Source organism: Cherax quadricarinatus, chromosome 52, assembly GCF_038502225.1.
Source record: "Cherax quadricarinatus isolate ZL_2023a chromosome 52, ASM3850222v1, whole genome shotgun sequence".
NCBI lineage: Eukaryota > Metazoa > Arthropoda > Malacostraca > Decapoda > Parastacidae > Cherax > Cherax quadricarinatus.
In genome coordinates this window covers 11,014,747-11,030,694 of record NC_091343.1, presented here as the reverse complement: position 1 = coordinate 11,030,694, position 15,948 = coordinate 11,014,747, and the positions used below count along the sequence as shown (strand labels likewise).

The 15,948-nt window shown below is 38.5% G+C and overlaps 1 protein-coding gene across 1 annotated transcript in view; it reads right to left on the bottom strand.

The window, feature by feature from the left end:
* Positions 1–15,948, bottom strand: part of LOC128696870 (aminopeptidase N) — a 47,965-nt gene that overhangs the window by 19,449 nt on the left and 12,568 nt on the right. Inside the window, exons 2-10 of the mRNA XM_070096046.1 lie at positions 13,469–13,639; positions 11,277–11,513; positions 8,700–8,908; positions 8,154–8,309; positions 7,914–8,044; positions 7,299–7,479; positions 2,217–2,400; positions 1,644–1,800; positions 1,047–1,128 (exon numbers count right to left, since the gene is read on the bottom strand). Of these exons, the coding sequence (XP_069952147.1) occupies positions 1,047–1,128; positions 1,644–1,800; positions 2,217–2,400; positions 7,299–7,479; positions 7,914–8,044; positions 8,154–8,309; positions 8,700–8,908; positions 11,277–11,513; positions 13,469–13,600 (1,469 nt within the window). The 5' untranslated portion in view covers positions 13,601–13,639. The remainder of the gene's footprint in view (positions 1–1,046; positions 1,129–1,643; positions 1,801–2,216; positions 2,401–7,298; positions 7,480–7,913; positions 8,045–8,153; positions 8,310–8,699; positions 8,909–11,276; positions 11,514–13,468; positions 13,640–15,948) is intronic.

Sequence of the window (15,948 nt, the reverse complement as noted above, 5' to 3'; positions counted from 1 at the left end):
AAGAGAAGTTGCAGAGATTGGTGGATGAATTTGGTAGGGTGTGCAAAAGAAGAAAATTAAAGGTGAATACAGGAAAGAGTAAGGTTATGAGGATAACAAAAAGATTAGGTGATGAAAGATTGAATATCAGATTGGAGGGAGAGTGTATGGAGGAGGTGAATGTATTCAGATATTTGGGAGTGGACGTGTCAGCGGATGGGTCTATGAAAGATGAGGTAAATCATAGAATTAATGAGGGAAAAAGAGTGAGTGGTGCACTTAGGAGTCTGTGGAGACAAAGAACTTTGTCCTTGGAGGCAAAGAGGGGAATGTATGAGAGTATAGTTTTACCAACGCTCTTATATGGGTGTGAAGCATGGGTGATGAATGTTGCAGCGAGGAGAAGGCTAGAGGCAGTGGAGATGTCATGTCTGAGAATTCGTAGTTTGGAAGTTAGGAGGAGGTGCGGGATTACCAAAACTGTTATCCAGAGGGCTGAGGAAGGGTTGTTTAGGTGGTTCGGACATGTAGAGAGAATGGAGCGAAACAGAATGACTTCAAGAGTGTATCAGTCTGTAGTGGAAGGAAGGCGGGGTAGGGGTCGGCCTAGGAAAGGTTGGAGAGAGGGGGTAAAGGAGGTTTTGTGTGCGAGGGGCTTGGACTTCCAGCAGGTATGCGTGAGCGTGTTTGATAGGAGTGAATGGAGACAAATGGTTTTTAATACTTGACGTGCTGTTGGAGTGTGAGCAAAGTAACATTTATGAAGGGGTTCATGGAAACCGGCAGGCCGGACTTGAGTCCTGGAGATGGGAAGTACAGTGCCTGCACTCTGAAGGAGGGGTGTTAATGTTGCAGTTTAAAAACTGTAGTGTAAAGCACCCTTCTGGCAAGACAGTGATGGAGTGAATGATGGTGAAAGATTTTCTTTTTCGGGCCACCCTGCCTTGGTGGGAATCGGCCAGTGTGATAATAAATAAAAAAAATATTATTATTATTATTAATATCATTATTGTTATTATTATTAAAGCCACTAATAGATCCCATACTGAAGACTACAAACTACTTACTGGCCATTGAGGTAGTTTGTGACTCCTTTCCTGAAAGTTGTCTCAGTTAGGAAGTAGTTCATCATGCGAATAACAGACGCACCTGTGTACGTAATCATTATTAGCAGATGCTATTATTAACAGATGTATTTATGTATGTTATTGAAGTGCAGGCATTGTACTTCCCACCAAGCGCTTTTGTGATTTCTCACTTTATCAAGGAACTGTAAAAATAAAAGGTCAACAGAAAGGTATATGAGGACAAGATTACACCTCTCGGTCAACTTACAACACCTATATATATATATATATATATATATATATATATATATATATATATATATATATATATATATATATATATATATATATATATATATATATATATATATATATATATATATACATGCATACACACCTTTAGAGTATGTTAGATAAGACACATATGCAACTGTTAGGTATCTTTATTTCGAAACGTTTCGCCTACAGAAAAGTACTTTTCTGTACTCGATTGAAGAGACCTACTGTGTAGGCGAAACGTTTCGAAATAAAGATACCTAACAGGTGGATATGTGTCTTATCTAACTTGTCGGTATTTTATACCATTTTAATATTCACCTTTAGAGTAGGAGATACCGTCAAAAATCTGGTTAATCTCTTCAGGTCTTCCAACGGGGATGCTGATGGGGTGTGAGGACTCGAGGCTGTCCATCTCCAGCACATCTTGTAAATCATTAGACACAAACTGCTCCCACATCTTCCAGGTGGGCTCAAGCTGAAGTACAAGGACGTCAGTATTTTTTTTTTAAGTTATTACACCACATTATAAAAAGTTATAATCAATGCAACAGCAATTTTACTGTCACTAAAATTTAAAAAAAAAAGGTATTGAAACGCCACGGTAAAGTGTTTAAATTGTCAATTTTTAACATTCATTACATAAATGCTTATTCATATAATTGTTCCTATATCCTAATCAGGCTCCTCCATGTTTCCTGAACAATATAATACGTAGATAAAGAACCAAAAAGCACAATACCGTGACAGGAACAATATACAAATATCCCGCATATAGGACGACGTTTCAGTCCAAGTCGGGCCGATACGTCATCAGCTTCTCCCATGTGCGGGTTATTTGCGTGTAATAGTAGATAATACTTAGTTGATCCATCTTAACGTATTTCAACTCACGTGATCGCTGCAAATATTTTCCATGAAAGAAGCAAATCCCTCATTGAGCCAAATATCTGTCCACCAGTCTGGGGTGACAAGGTTGCCAAACCACTGGTGAGCCAACTCGTGAGTTACCAAGATCATCACTCGCTGCTCATCAGAAGCAGACGACACTGCTGGGTCGTACAGGAAACCTGACTCACTGCGGGTTAACATTATATAGTTGTTAAAATTTAAAAATAATCATATTCCTTTAAACACTACAACTCACTTTCAGGCACTATTGTCATTGTCTGCAGGGCTTAATATTAGGGGGAAAATGAAGTAAATTCACTTATATTAATTCAGTAATTAGCTAATTCTAAACATGGTTTAGAGGCTATCAATTATACGAGGGTCAATGTGGCTGCAAGTAACCTGTTCAACACCTGTTAAGAATACTTTAATCCTTGTGTGTGTATGTGTCTTCCTCTCTGTCTCTCTCTCTCTCTCTCTCTCTCTCTCTCTCTCTCTCTCTCTCTCTCTCTCTCTCTCTCTCTCTCTCTCTCTCTCTCTCTCTCTCTCGTTTCCCCCCAAAATTTGCAGATTAATAGATATATTTTTGTAATTGATAGTGAAGTAAAAAAAATACATTTGTTGACAAAATCTAACTTAACCTAACGTAATTTTTAGTGAAACTACAAAACACATCAGTGATCAGTTTAAATTTATTTTTTTTTACTTAAAATCAGTGATATATATATTTTTTTCGTTATGTTGTAAATTACTTTTTTTGCAAATTTGACAAACACACACACATACACATACACATACACATATATATATATATATATATATATATATATATATATATATATATATATATATCGTATTGTAACCATGAACGAGTGGTATTTAATCAATAACAATACTGCTACTAGCCGAGGGATCGAACCAGTGTTGTTTTGGCCCGCCTCATGGTGAGCGAAAATGACACGACGCTCTAACACACAGGACCACCCAGTCCTACAAAGATCACGCACCCAACAGAGCTAGGTGTTGCACCGTTGTGGGTGCCTGAGAGATAATTTCATTCTATTCCCCGTTTGGTGTACTAGCCTCCACAAGCAGTATATATCGTATTGTAATCACGAACGAGTGACTCGAACGAAGGCTCGAACTCGTGTTATTTTGTTCCGCCTCATGGTGAGCAAAAATCACACGATGTTCTAACCCATGGTATGTCCTCAGATCACGATGCAACACCTAGCTCTGCTGGGTGCGTGATCTTTGTAGGATTGGGTGGTCCTGTGGGTAAGAGCATCATGTGATTTTTGCTCACCGTGAGGAGGGGGGGAAACAAAACCGGTTCGAACCCTCGGCTAGTCGCAGTGTTGTTACTGATTAAATACCACTCGTGTGTGGTTACAACACGATGCGTATTGCTTGTGGAGGCTAGTACACCAAACGGGGAGTAAAATGAAATTAGCTCTGAGGCACCCAAACCATTGTATGTCCTTGGATCACAGTACAACACCTAGCTCTGCTGGGTGCGCGATCTTTGTAGGATTGGGTGGTCCTGTGTGATTTTCGCTTTCCATAATCTGAAACAATATTGTTTCAGACTATGGAACAATGCTCTTCTCCAGACTGAGGGACTGACCACCTCAAAACTTTTGGGTGATGGACTGATTACATCGTCGTCAAGTCTCTTCTGCTTCTATCAACTTTTCTGTACTCGACTGAAGAAGCCTACTGTTCAGGCGAAACGTTTCGAAATAAAGATACCTAACTGTTGCATATGTGTCTTACCTAACAACCTGTCGGTATTTTATACCATTTTAGTCACATTGTTATTGGTTGAGATATATATATATATATATATATATATATATATATATATATATATATATATATATATATATATATATATATATATATATATATATATATACAGCTCTGAGGAGCTGGATGAGATTTTCGCCTTATAATCGGTGATATACACGTAACAACATGTACCTTATATGCCACCTTTATATTAACAATGTATCTCTTAAATCTTCTGTACCATATTATGTAATAAAATATTCCTTTTGGTAAAAAAAAAATATGAAAAGATGGGGTGGTAGGGGGAGTGGAATATTCAAACGGTTTCAGGAAGAAATCCAAATATTCTTCCTTGAAGCCTTTTTATCCACGTCTCCGAGGCTATGGGTCCCACAATTTACACCAGAGGTGGACCCCATCCTATATTTATATATATATATATATATATATATATATATATATATATATATATGCAAAACAACCACTGTGAAAGAGTAGTGAAATTCCAAGCGCTTTCGTGACTACTCACATTGTCAAGGAACTGATAGTTCCTTGACAATGTGAGTAGTCACGAAAGCGCTTGGAATTTCACTACTCTTTCACAGTGGTTGTTTTACATATTTTAAAATCACCTGTTTACTGTGATATTATTGCATATATATATATATATATATATATATATATATATATATATATATATATATATATATATATATATAGAGAGGTACCACCTCTAGAACTGTTCTGGGGATCCTCATCCTCAGAGAAAAGAATAAACTTGCTTCAGGGAAAACGCAAGGTTCTCCCTGAAGTTTTCTGAAAATTTTCTCCTACCACCCCCTTTATTTAGTATATATTATATTAAAAACAAAACACATTGACAAAATACATTGACAAAAATGCAATAAGGAGTAAAACAACATAGATAACAATTCAGAGCTACATCTCGAATGCTTGGTTCAGCTCACCGATCGTGGGCCGTGTGACAAGAGTGCTGCAGGCATTTCCCTTCTGGATCGCAACACTCTCTGAAAGAGGAAGCTGGCCGCTCTCTGGTCCTTGGTTTCTATGATGAGTTTTTCACTCAGCTCTTTGAGGAACTTTAGAGCACACATGCCCCATGCTCCAAGGGTCTCCCACCCTATTGGGATGAAGTTATAGCAAGGGAGAAGGCCTTCATATTTGAGGGTCTTCTGGGTCTCCCTGTGGCTGGCAGCTCCACCCCCTTCAGCTACGAAGTATGGGAAGTAGGTGTTTGCCAGTGTGGTGGTACAGGTGCAGTTCCAGGCAATCGTCTTTCCATCCTTGCAGGATAGCATAGTGGCTCCATCAGGACGTTTCTGACTTCCGTCATACCTCTGCACTTGGGATTCTCGTTGAGCTGGACAACGGGCTGAGGCAAGGCTTCTCTTTATAAGGTCATTGGCCACTTCATGTCTGGCATACTTCCCTTCTGTGTGACACACGAGACCATGAAGTCCGAATTGATCAGCCGTCGCCCTGCCGCAAATACACCTATGTTCGGTGAGGATTTGGGCACCTAGGTGAAGTGCAACACCAATCCGAATGGCCTGTGGGTCGAGTCGAGTGCCCAGGGAGGAATTGGGAACAGCCAGAAGGAAATCTCCTGAGTGTGGTGCCTTCACAGCTAGGAGACAAGCTTTATTCTTTCCTGAAACGTTGGTGAACATTACGTTGGCGATTTATTTCCATGATCGGTATGTCCCAGTGGGACTGTTTTTGATCTTTGGAAGGAGCTGGTCTACTGGAGGAGTCTACAAGGGTGTCCCACCGCACGGCTGCTTCAGTGAACCTTGGGTCTTGAGCTCCTACCGCACCTCTCAAGCGTTCAGGGACAATCTTCTTGACTAATCCACTAGAAGCCAAACACGAAGACAGAAATGCAGGTAAAGCTACCTAAACACACACACACACACACACACATTCAACATGCTGGCCGTCTCCCACCGATGCATGGTGACCCAAAACTGAGAAACACTTTCCCTCTTCATTCACACATAATCACTGTCTTTGCAGAGACACACAGATGCGACAGTTCAGTTATAACTCCAAACAGCAAATATCCAAAGCCCTTCCTTTAAAGTGCTAGCATCGTACTTTCCACCTCCATGGCTAAACGGTTTCCCTGAGTCCCTTCACAAAATATTACCTGGCTCATACTCCAACAGCTCGTCAAGTCCCAAAAACCATTCGTCTCCACTCCTAACACGCTCACACATGCTTGCTGTATGTCCAAGCCCCTTACACACAAAACCTCTCTTACCCCCTCCCTCCATTCTTTCCTAGAACTACTCCTGACCCTCCTTCCCTCCACTACCCTCCAAGTCATCCTATTTTCCTACATCCTCTCTAAATGACCAAACTACCTCAACAACCCCTCCTCAACCATCTGAATAATACCACACCTCCTCCTAATTTCCACATTACAGTGCCCATAGACACGACATCTCTGCCTCCACCCTCCTTCTTGTTGCAACATTCACAACATTTGCGTCACACCCATATAAGAGTGTTGGTACCACTATACTCTCATACATTTCCTTCTTTGCCTCCATGAATAATGTTCTTTATCTCCACTGATACCTCAGTGCACCACCCACCTTATTTCCTTCATCATTTCTATGGTTTACCTCTTCCTTCATAAACCCATCCGCCAACAAGTTTACTCCCAAATATCTGAACACATTCACTTCTTCCATACTACCTTCTTCCAATATGATATCCAGTTTTCCTTATCTAAATCGTTTGATACCCTCATTACCTTACTCTTATATATGTTCACTTTCAACTTTCTTCATTTACACACCCTTCCAAACTCGTTCACTAACTTTTGCAACTTCTTTTCAGAATCTCCCAAAAGCACAGTATCATCAGCAAAAAGTACTGTGTCAACTCCCATTTTGTATTTGAATCCGCCTAATTTAATCCCACCCATTTCCCGAACATCCTAGCATTTACTTCTTTTTCAACACCATCTATACGTCTGGATAACGTAGAATGTCAGTATTAGACTACTGAGGATCTTTTATACTACTGAATAAATCCCTTGGACGTTGTCAATGACACAGTCTGTTGAGAGCCTGGTATATGGTTGTAATCCTCGTTTGTTGTTTTCTCTATCTCTTTCTCTCTCTCTCTGTATCACTCACTGTGACTATGTTCAAATGCGAGTTAATGTATTAACTATGTTATTTTTCTCCTTAATTAATATTGATAAAATATCTCGATGGCTTATTAAAACGGAGAACTAAGAGACGATTGATAATTTCTGACCTGTAAGTGATGAGTCCCCAGTTTTCCATGCCGCCACCTGAGAAGTCAGGAATGGCTATCATGTCTTGCTTGGGGAGTGGGAACGGAATGTTGAAGTATTCCTCCTCGTAGAACGTCAGGGCTTCAGGACCTGTCCTAAGGGCGTAATCTGCCTGCTGAATGGCACCTTCACGAGCCCACACTGTGAAGGATAATAGAAATATACTATGACAGCAGAACCCGTGGCTCCGAAGACAATGCTCTCGCCTCACACACTGTGTCTGTGGTTCAATTCCCGGCCTGGTGGAAACGTTGTGCATGTTTCCTTACACGGTTACACCTGCTGTCTCTGTTCACCTACCAGTAAGCAGGTACCAGGGTGTTAGTTGACTTGTGTGGGTCGCATCCTAGGGAACAAGATTGAAGGACCATAAGGGAAATAAGACAGACAGTCCTCGATGACGCACTGACTTTCTCGGATTATCCTGGGTGGCTAACCCTTAGGGTTAAAAATACAAACAAATTTAATCATAAAATAAATAGTAGCAAAACAATACTGCACTATATTTCCATAATTCTTAATCAAAGGACAATAAAATTAAATATTTTTTCAGGTGATTGAGATTTACATCTTACCTCTGAAGAGAACATGATCGTTGGCATTAGAATCAGCATGAGTGAAGTCGGAAACGACGAAGGCGACCAAGTAAGTGGACATTGGCACACTTGTGTTGAAATGGTCCCACACCCACCCATCCTCACCCTCACTGTGCAAACAAACCTCATGTTAATGTATTATTATTATAAACAAAGTTCTTTTATATCAGTAAACACCGTATTTAATAAAAACAAATTAAGGGTCCACTTTTTTCTTACAATGGAAAGGTTTCAAATTTTGGCATGTTTGAAATTGAAGACATTGACGTTTCTCTGGCGAGGAAGATTTCAAAGGTAGCTTTCATAGCAGGTTCATCAAAACATGGAAAGGCTCTCCTGGCATCAGTTGGCTCAAACTGAGTCGACGCTAGCAACCTGTGGTGACAAACACATTATTACCACCTTTAAGAGCAGAATAAATGTCCTGATAATGTGGACTTTGTCATGACACAATCATTTTTGCATCTAGGTTACTTTCAATACTTTCAGCTGCTGCTACCACATATTTAAATTCATTTCTATACAATAGTTGGCTTACATTTAATTCAGCTGTAGATCAAGATTATGGTCCAGTAAATTTTAAACCCGCTGTATTGTAACGCACGAAGACTTAATGAAAACGAATTGAACCCACCTCACGTTACTTTATACATCCGTTGTGTCAAGATATTATTTGTATTTGGCTTGGCAAAGCTCCTGGTGAGCGAAATGTAGCCGCAATAAATATCTTTTTAGTTTTTACATGAGTCTGTTTACCCAGTTTACCTCTTGTTACCGTCTTCGTCAGTGTATGTGGATCTATAAAATCCTCTGAGTTCATCATTAAGGTAACCGACGAACTCCATAGAGAGAATATACTTCTTGCCAAGTTCCAGCTCCTCCCCTAACACACCAATATAGAAATTGCGGTCGTTATCGTAGAGGTTCTGCTTCACCTCCACTCCAGGACCATCCACGTTGTCAGAAGGCACCACCTGTGAGAGTTCAGAGTTCATAAGCACCACCTGAGAGTTCAGCGTTCATAATCACCACCTGTGAGAGGTCAGTGTTCATAAGCACCACCTGTGAGAGTTCAGTGTTCATAAGCACCACCTCTGTGAATGATGAATGGAGGCAGAAAATTCATGATGGGACGAGAAGCAATGACATCAATATGAATGGACGAAGAGCCCGAAGATACTACGAAGGTAGTGGGTAAACAGCAAGAAAGCTAAAAGCGGGAAAAGCAGAATGGTTTAATGGATGGGATTTTGACTGGAATACTGAATGCAGGTGGTGATAAAGTCCTGGAATGATTGATTTGCTGTTTAATACATATATGAACCATGGATTGACAGAGCATATGTGGGGTTCCTTCATACTTAGAGAATGGGAGGAAGTTGCAAGAGAAAGTAAATATTTTAGAGGGATAAGTTTGTTGAGTATACCAGGTAAACTTTGTGCTATTGTTGTGACTGATAGGATACTAGTAAATGAAGAATGTATAAAATCAAAGCACAGTGGATTTAGTATGACAAGAGGATGTATGGCTCGAGTATTTCCATTAAAGTATATAAATGAGCAAGACTCATACAGTGGGCATAAACCATTTATTGCATTCATGGACTTGGTAAAGTTGCATGACAGGGCAGCTTGAAGGGGAACGTGGAAAGCTGTAAAATGCTTGTGTGAGTTAAACAAAGCACACATTAAAGAATGTAGGAAAGAGGATGGCTATCAGTCAGTGTGGGACACAAGAGAAGTATGTATAATATCTTCATGGAGTTGTAAGAGAAGCGAATGCTTGTGTTTGGGAGAGTATGATCTTAAAATATGATGATTCAAATTTTAAGTGGTAACCTGCATAATTATTTTTTAATGATACAGAAAAGGTGCAAACATTGGTAATGGAATTTGGAAGGGAATGTAAAAGTGAATAAGTTGAAAGTAAATAAAGGATGAAGGTGAAGAGAAAAAGTAAGATAAGATTTCGTTCAGATTTTTAACCCCGGAGGGTTAGCCACCCAGGATAACCCAAGAAAGTCAGTGCGTCATCGAGGACTGTCTAACTTATTTCCATTGGGGTCCTTAATCTTGTCCCCCAGGATGCGACCCACACCAGTCGACTAACACCCAGGTACCTATTTGCTGCTAGGTGAACAGGACAATAGGTGTAAGGAAACGTGTCGGAATTTCCACCCGCCGGGAATCGAACCCGGGTCCTCCGTGTGTGAAGCAGAAGCTTTAGCCACCAGACCACCGGGCCACAGTGTAGAAAGAGTAGCAAATACATAAACTTTAAAGCAGGTTGGAGAAAGGAGTGGAACTAATTTGGTGTAAACGCCATCTTGTGCTCTACGTACATACAAATATACGGAATGGTAGTGTTCTAATGACAGGTTGTAACCACTGAGCATTAAACACAGCCTCATGGCAACAAAAACTTACCAACCAACGGCGTACTTTGGAGGTGGATAAATGGATCCTTAGGTTACCTCAGACGTGCCCAAGACTACATGGACAGATGGTCATAGGATATACAGAAATAGTATAGTAAACAGTAAAAAGGCACAATACCGTGACTGGAACAATACACAAATAACCCGCACACGGGAGAATGAAATTTATAACGACGTTTCGGTCCAACTTAAACCATTAACTTTGTCATAAGTTTAATTTTCCTATGTGAGGGTTCTTTGTGTAGAGTATAGTAGATGAATTTACAGAGCTTGCACGAAGACAAGCATTAATATCGCAAAAACGATGTTTCAGGCCCATAAAAAATGCTCGGCAAGACTACAGTTTTTCATTTCTTGCCAGATAACTTTCTTTCCCTAAAGTCATCGTCACTCTCGCAGCGTTTCAATATCATAATGTGATTTACATTCCTCATAAAACATAAGAAAATAAATTATAATATGTCTACTTTTTTTTTTTTTGCTCTAGATATCCCTTTCTGCTGGGCAACTATGTCGCTTTGACATCGAAGACGTAAACTTTGTTTATCATTTTATACTAAGTGATTATGACCATTTTCTCTTAACGCCTCAGCGCCGTGACTCTGTAGCTCCTTGACAACTCTTAAAGAGGAGGTTAAAGACCATGGAAATACTTTGTCCGAAATTTGTGTTTAAAGTGAATATAGTTATGCAGAGAATACTCACATCAAACCAGTTTTCCTCCGAATCTCTTGGCTCTGCATGACCCTTATGAGTTTAACTCTTTGCCAAGAATATAAAAATGTTAAAATTATGAAGAGAATATATAACGAAGAATTTAGAATTTGTTCTCTCATTTATTTTCACGTTATTGTGAAATAATCAAGTACTCAGCGTTATCTCAATAAAGACTCATGGAACTTACTTTGATGGTCTCATTCTTGGTGATAATGTCAGCAATGTGGAGGGTAATGTTGGAGGTGGGTTCAATAACTTCTATCTCCACCTCAACATAGCCCATGATGCTGAAGTTGCCATTGATAAAAGGCTGAAGCTTTACCACATAGTGAAGAGGCTTGAGGGTCTTGGGGAGTCGAATATCAACCTCCTCTTTCTCTCTTGCAAAGATGGATACCGGGAGATCCCTTGTGGATCCAAGAGGCTGTCAAATGTATTAATAGCTTCAGTGTTATTAAACCAATAAAAAAAACATCTTATTAAGCAATTTACAAAAATAGATATAACTGAAGGTGCCAAAAACATGGAACAGTGATATTACCAGCTTATTCTAAACAAAAAAAATTTGTAGAGGACAGTAATTAACATGTATAAACTTCTTTATTAAAAAAAACTTGTTATGCAGAGCATTTCGGGCAGCCTTAATATTAATTTAAAATTACTAGACAGTGAGACAAATAGGTATATTACTAGAATGATATAATCTGCCAAATTTAACATTTATAAATACTGACAATTTTGTATATGAATTATGATATTTTGAGAACGTGTATAAGAATCTGGCGCAACATTTGTATTGGAGAATACTAAGATAGAGAATATATTTGGTTTCTACATGTGCTGGAACAGATTAGTCACAATGTATATTCTAAAACATTAAACAAAATTAATTAAATACATTAAACACGAATGTACTAAGTCTTTAATCAGTGACCAACATTTATTTTAAATAAGTTAATTATATATAATCCAAGTAACTGAATTTAAACCAGCTGTCCAAAAGATAAATAAATGTCACATTACCACTGCCTGGACATTTCACAATTAGACCAAGAATATTAAATGAAACCAGCCACCTGTCAACTTGATAACGATAGTCCACAACGGACAGATGAGTTGTTCAGTTCTATTTCCGACTTGTGAGGTAACTAAAATACATCCAAGAAGAATTCCTCTGAAGAAATTAACCCTAATCAATAATATATTTAAGCTTTAATCACGGCAGGGGCCAGAAATTCTATACTGGAAGGGAGCTTGGGGGTGGCTTATCTGGCTGGAAGAAGGTGAAGCTTGGAAACTTGCTTTGAAGCACCGTTATTATTACCATTTTTATTTGGGGGCTTTGTAAAGGCTGAGGGAATTTATGGGGAACAGAAGCCCACACACCGCTCTTGGCTTCAGTGCTTCTAGGGAGACACTTCCTTAATCAAGTCAGATGATAAGAGGTATACAGAAAAACTGTCTTAACATTTACAAGCATCTTTGCATTGAAAATTATGTTTATTTATAGAAAGATTTAATCAGGTGCTGTAAGTAATCAGTTGATTACCCGAAATATTACATTTCTTCTTATATATAAACGCTTATAATTGAAATGTTAGTGCTATGGACAGCATGAGTTACATATACATAGTACATATAACGCCACCAGATTCAACTTGGTACATTACATTGACGTAGTTTTTCAAAAGAACTTTAGTAAACCTTTACGAACATCAGTACATATTGTAATACTTATACTACAAAAAAATATTAATAACAACAACAACAATAATAATAATAATAATAATAATAATAATAATAATAATAATAATAATAATAATAATAATAATAATAATAATAATAATAATAATAATAATAATAATAATAATAATAATAATAATAATAATAATTTAAAAAAGAAGAAATATTAATTATGATTATTATTATTATTATTATTATTATTATTATTATTATTATTATTATTGATGTTCTTGTAAATCATTTTTGGGTATGGTGAGTGCCAGGAGCACTCTTGCAGTTCATAATCAAAGGGCCTTGGGTTCGATTCCCAAGCAAAGCGAAAAGTATGAGCAAGTCTTTCGTACTTGCCTCCCCTGTTTACCTATGAGTAAATAAAACCTGAGTATCATTCGAATGTTCCTGGTAGTTATGGAGAGGATGGTATAGTATATAAGAATTATTTTATGAAATTAACTGAGGCAAATAATATAGAACTATGTTATGAAATGAACTGAGGTAGGATAAAATAGAATTAGGATATAAAATGAACTAAAGTTGGATAATACTAAGCTAGGTTTTGAAATGAAATGAGGCATGATATTATCGTTTTCTGTGTCAAGTGAGTCGTGTAAATTACAGTAGGGAAAAGAAGCTCACCACAGAGTAATCAGAGGCGGCCACCGTTGCGCTCAAGAACAGCAACCCAAACAGTATTGCAACTTGTCTTTTGACGTAGCAGCCAGTGTTCCCTACGATGGTTGCTGACTCACTCTCATTATCCATCTTCATTGTATCACACCCTCTCCTATTTTACTCTGTTACTGTAACCTGCAAAACATACAGCAAAGAACATGATAATTTTCATTTGTATTTATAAACTTTATACAAAACAATATTTTTTCTCTGAAATGTGGTAATTTACGATTGATTTAGGAATGAGCTTTAAAACACACACACACACACACACACACACACACACACACACACACACACACACACATATATATATATATATATATATATATATATATATATATACATATATATATATATATATATATATAATATTTATATATATATATATATATATATATATATATATATACATGTCGTGCCGAATATGTAAAACTGGTCAATTAGCAAGAACTCATTTAAAATTAAGTCCTTTCTAAAATTTTCTCTTATACGTTTAAAGATATATTTTTTTCATTAATGTTAATGAAAATTTTTTTAATTTTGCTCCAAAAGAATCTTAGAAAACTTACCTAACCTTATTATAACAAGAACAATTTATTTTAACCTAACCCAACTAAATATAATTTAGATTTGTTTACAATAATTTAATACTAAAGAAACACAGTGAAATATATTTTTTTCGTTAAGTTCAGAATGATTTTGGCGAAATTATTGCATACACAAATTTTCGCTTGTCCTATATGGCAAGATGAGCGTTGCTATTTAAGCCAAGATCGCAAGTTCTGCCTATTCGGCACGACATATATATATATATATATATATATATATATATATATATATATATATATATATATATATATATATATATATATATATATATATATATATATATATATATATATATATATATATATCTTTAAATGTATAAGAGAAAATTTTAGAAAGGGCTTAATTTTAAATGAGGTCTTGCTAATTGACCAATTTTACCTATGTCGTGCCACATAGGCAAAACTTGCTATTTTGGGTTAAATAGCAAGTTTTGCTATTTAACCCAAAATAATGCAAGCGAAAATTTGTGCATGCAATAATTTCGCAAAAATCATTCTGAACCTAAGGAAAAAAATATATTTCTTTGTGTTCTTTTATTATTAAATCATTGTAAACTTATCTAAAATGTATTTAGTTGGATTATGCTAAATTAAATTGGTAGTGGATTTTCACAAGATGGCGCAGCCCATACGGAGGCAAATAAACACTGTATTGAGCTGGTGCATGGTGCTGTCACACCCCAAACAACGTCTGTGCATTTTGCCGGCGATAATCCGCGACACTTACGGCATAACGGATCATGATCTGTATGGTGTGGTGCTTAATTGTGCCTACAGAGTCTTTGTCAAGTTGCGGTCAGCAGAGGTTTACGAACGGCTGGTAGAGAAGTACCAGGATAGCTGTGAGCTTGTTAACTCAGCAGTGAGCGTTTGCCTGATTGATGTGTCCAGGCACTACACCTGGGTAAAGGTATGAAACATGCCGTTCGAGATGGATGAAACCGATTTGCTGACCATCTTTGATCAGTATGGAACGGTACACTTGGCAACTGTTGGTAAATGGGTGGAGGGGGCATACACTGGACTTCCGGTGGGCACATTTACGCTGAAGATGTTGTTAAGGCACCCTATACCGTCCTATGTGATCCTGGAGGAATTCCCAACTCAAGTTATGGTGTCTTACGCAGGGCAGCATCGAACTTGTCGGCTGTGTATTGGTTATGATCACATTGCAGCCCAATGTGGACGCCAGTTCGGCCGCAGAACGTGAGTCGTGATACAGCACAGGCGTCAGAGCCAGAGGCGAGTGATGTTTCCATGATGGACGCACGTGGAAGTGGAAACTCGTGGAATGAGGAAGTAGAGAGGGCGTTGCATCCAGAGGGGCAATGCTTGCCTCTCCTTCAGGATGATGGCCCTGTGTATTCACCTTTGGAGCATGGGGCAGACATGACAAGTGGAGCAGCAAGGGTGGTGGAGAAGACATTGGCGACAGTGTTGAATGAGCTGTGTGAAATGCCAGATGTGGTGGAAGAAGCGAGGAAGGTGGTTAGCCGAGGACGGAGTCTGGCGACCCAGGTTGTTGGGAAATCTGGTGTGAAAGACATGATTGTGGTGGAAGTGGAGATCCACTATGAGGCATCTCAGGAGGTTGACATGGGAGAGGATTGTGTCATGTAAGAGGGCGTTGATGCAATTGGATTCTGATGACGTATTGGCCTCGGCGCAGAGGTTGGGGAAGAAGACGTGGGAGGATGTGGTGCATGGAGGATCTCCTTATCTCCAAGGTTCAGTGGCGGCTCGGGGAGGGTCCCAAGCTGTGAGTGGAGAGCGTGGTAGCAGGGGCCAGCATGCATATAGTGGTTCTATGAAAGGTGCACCGGGGCAGAGGGG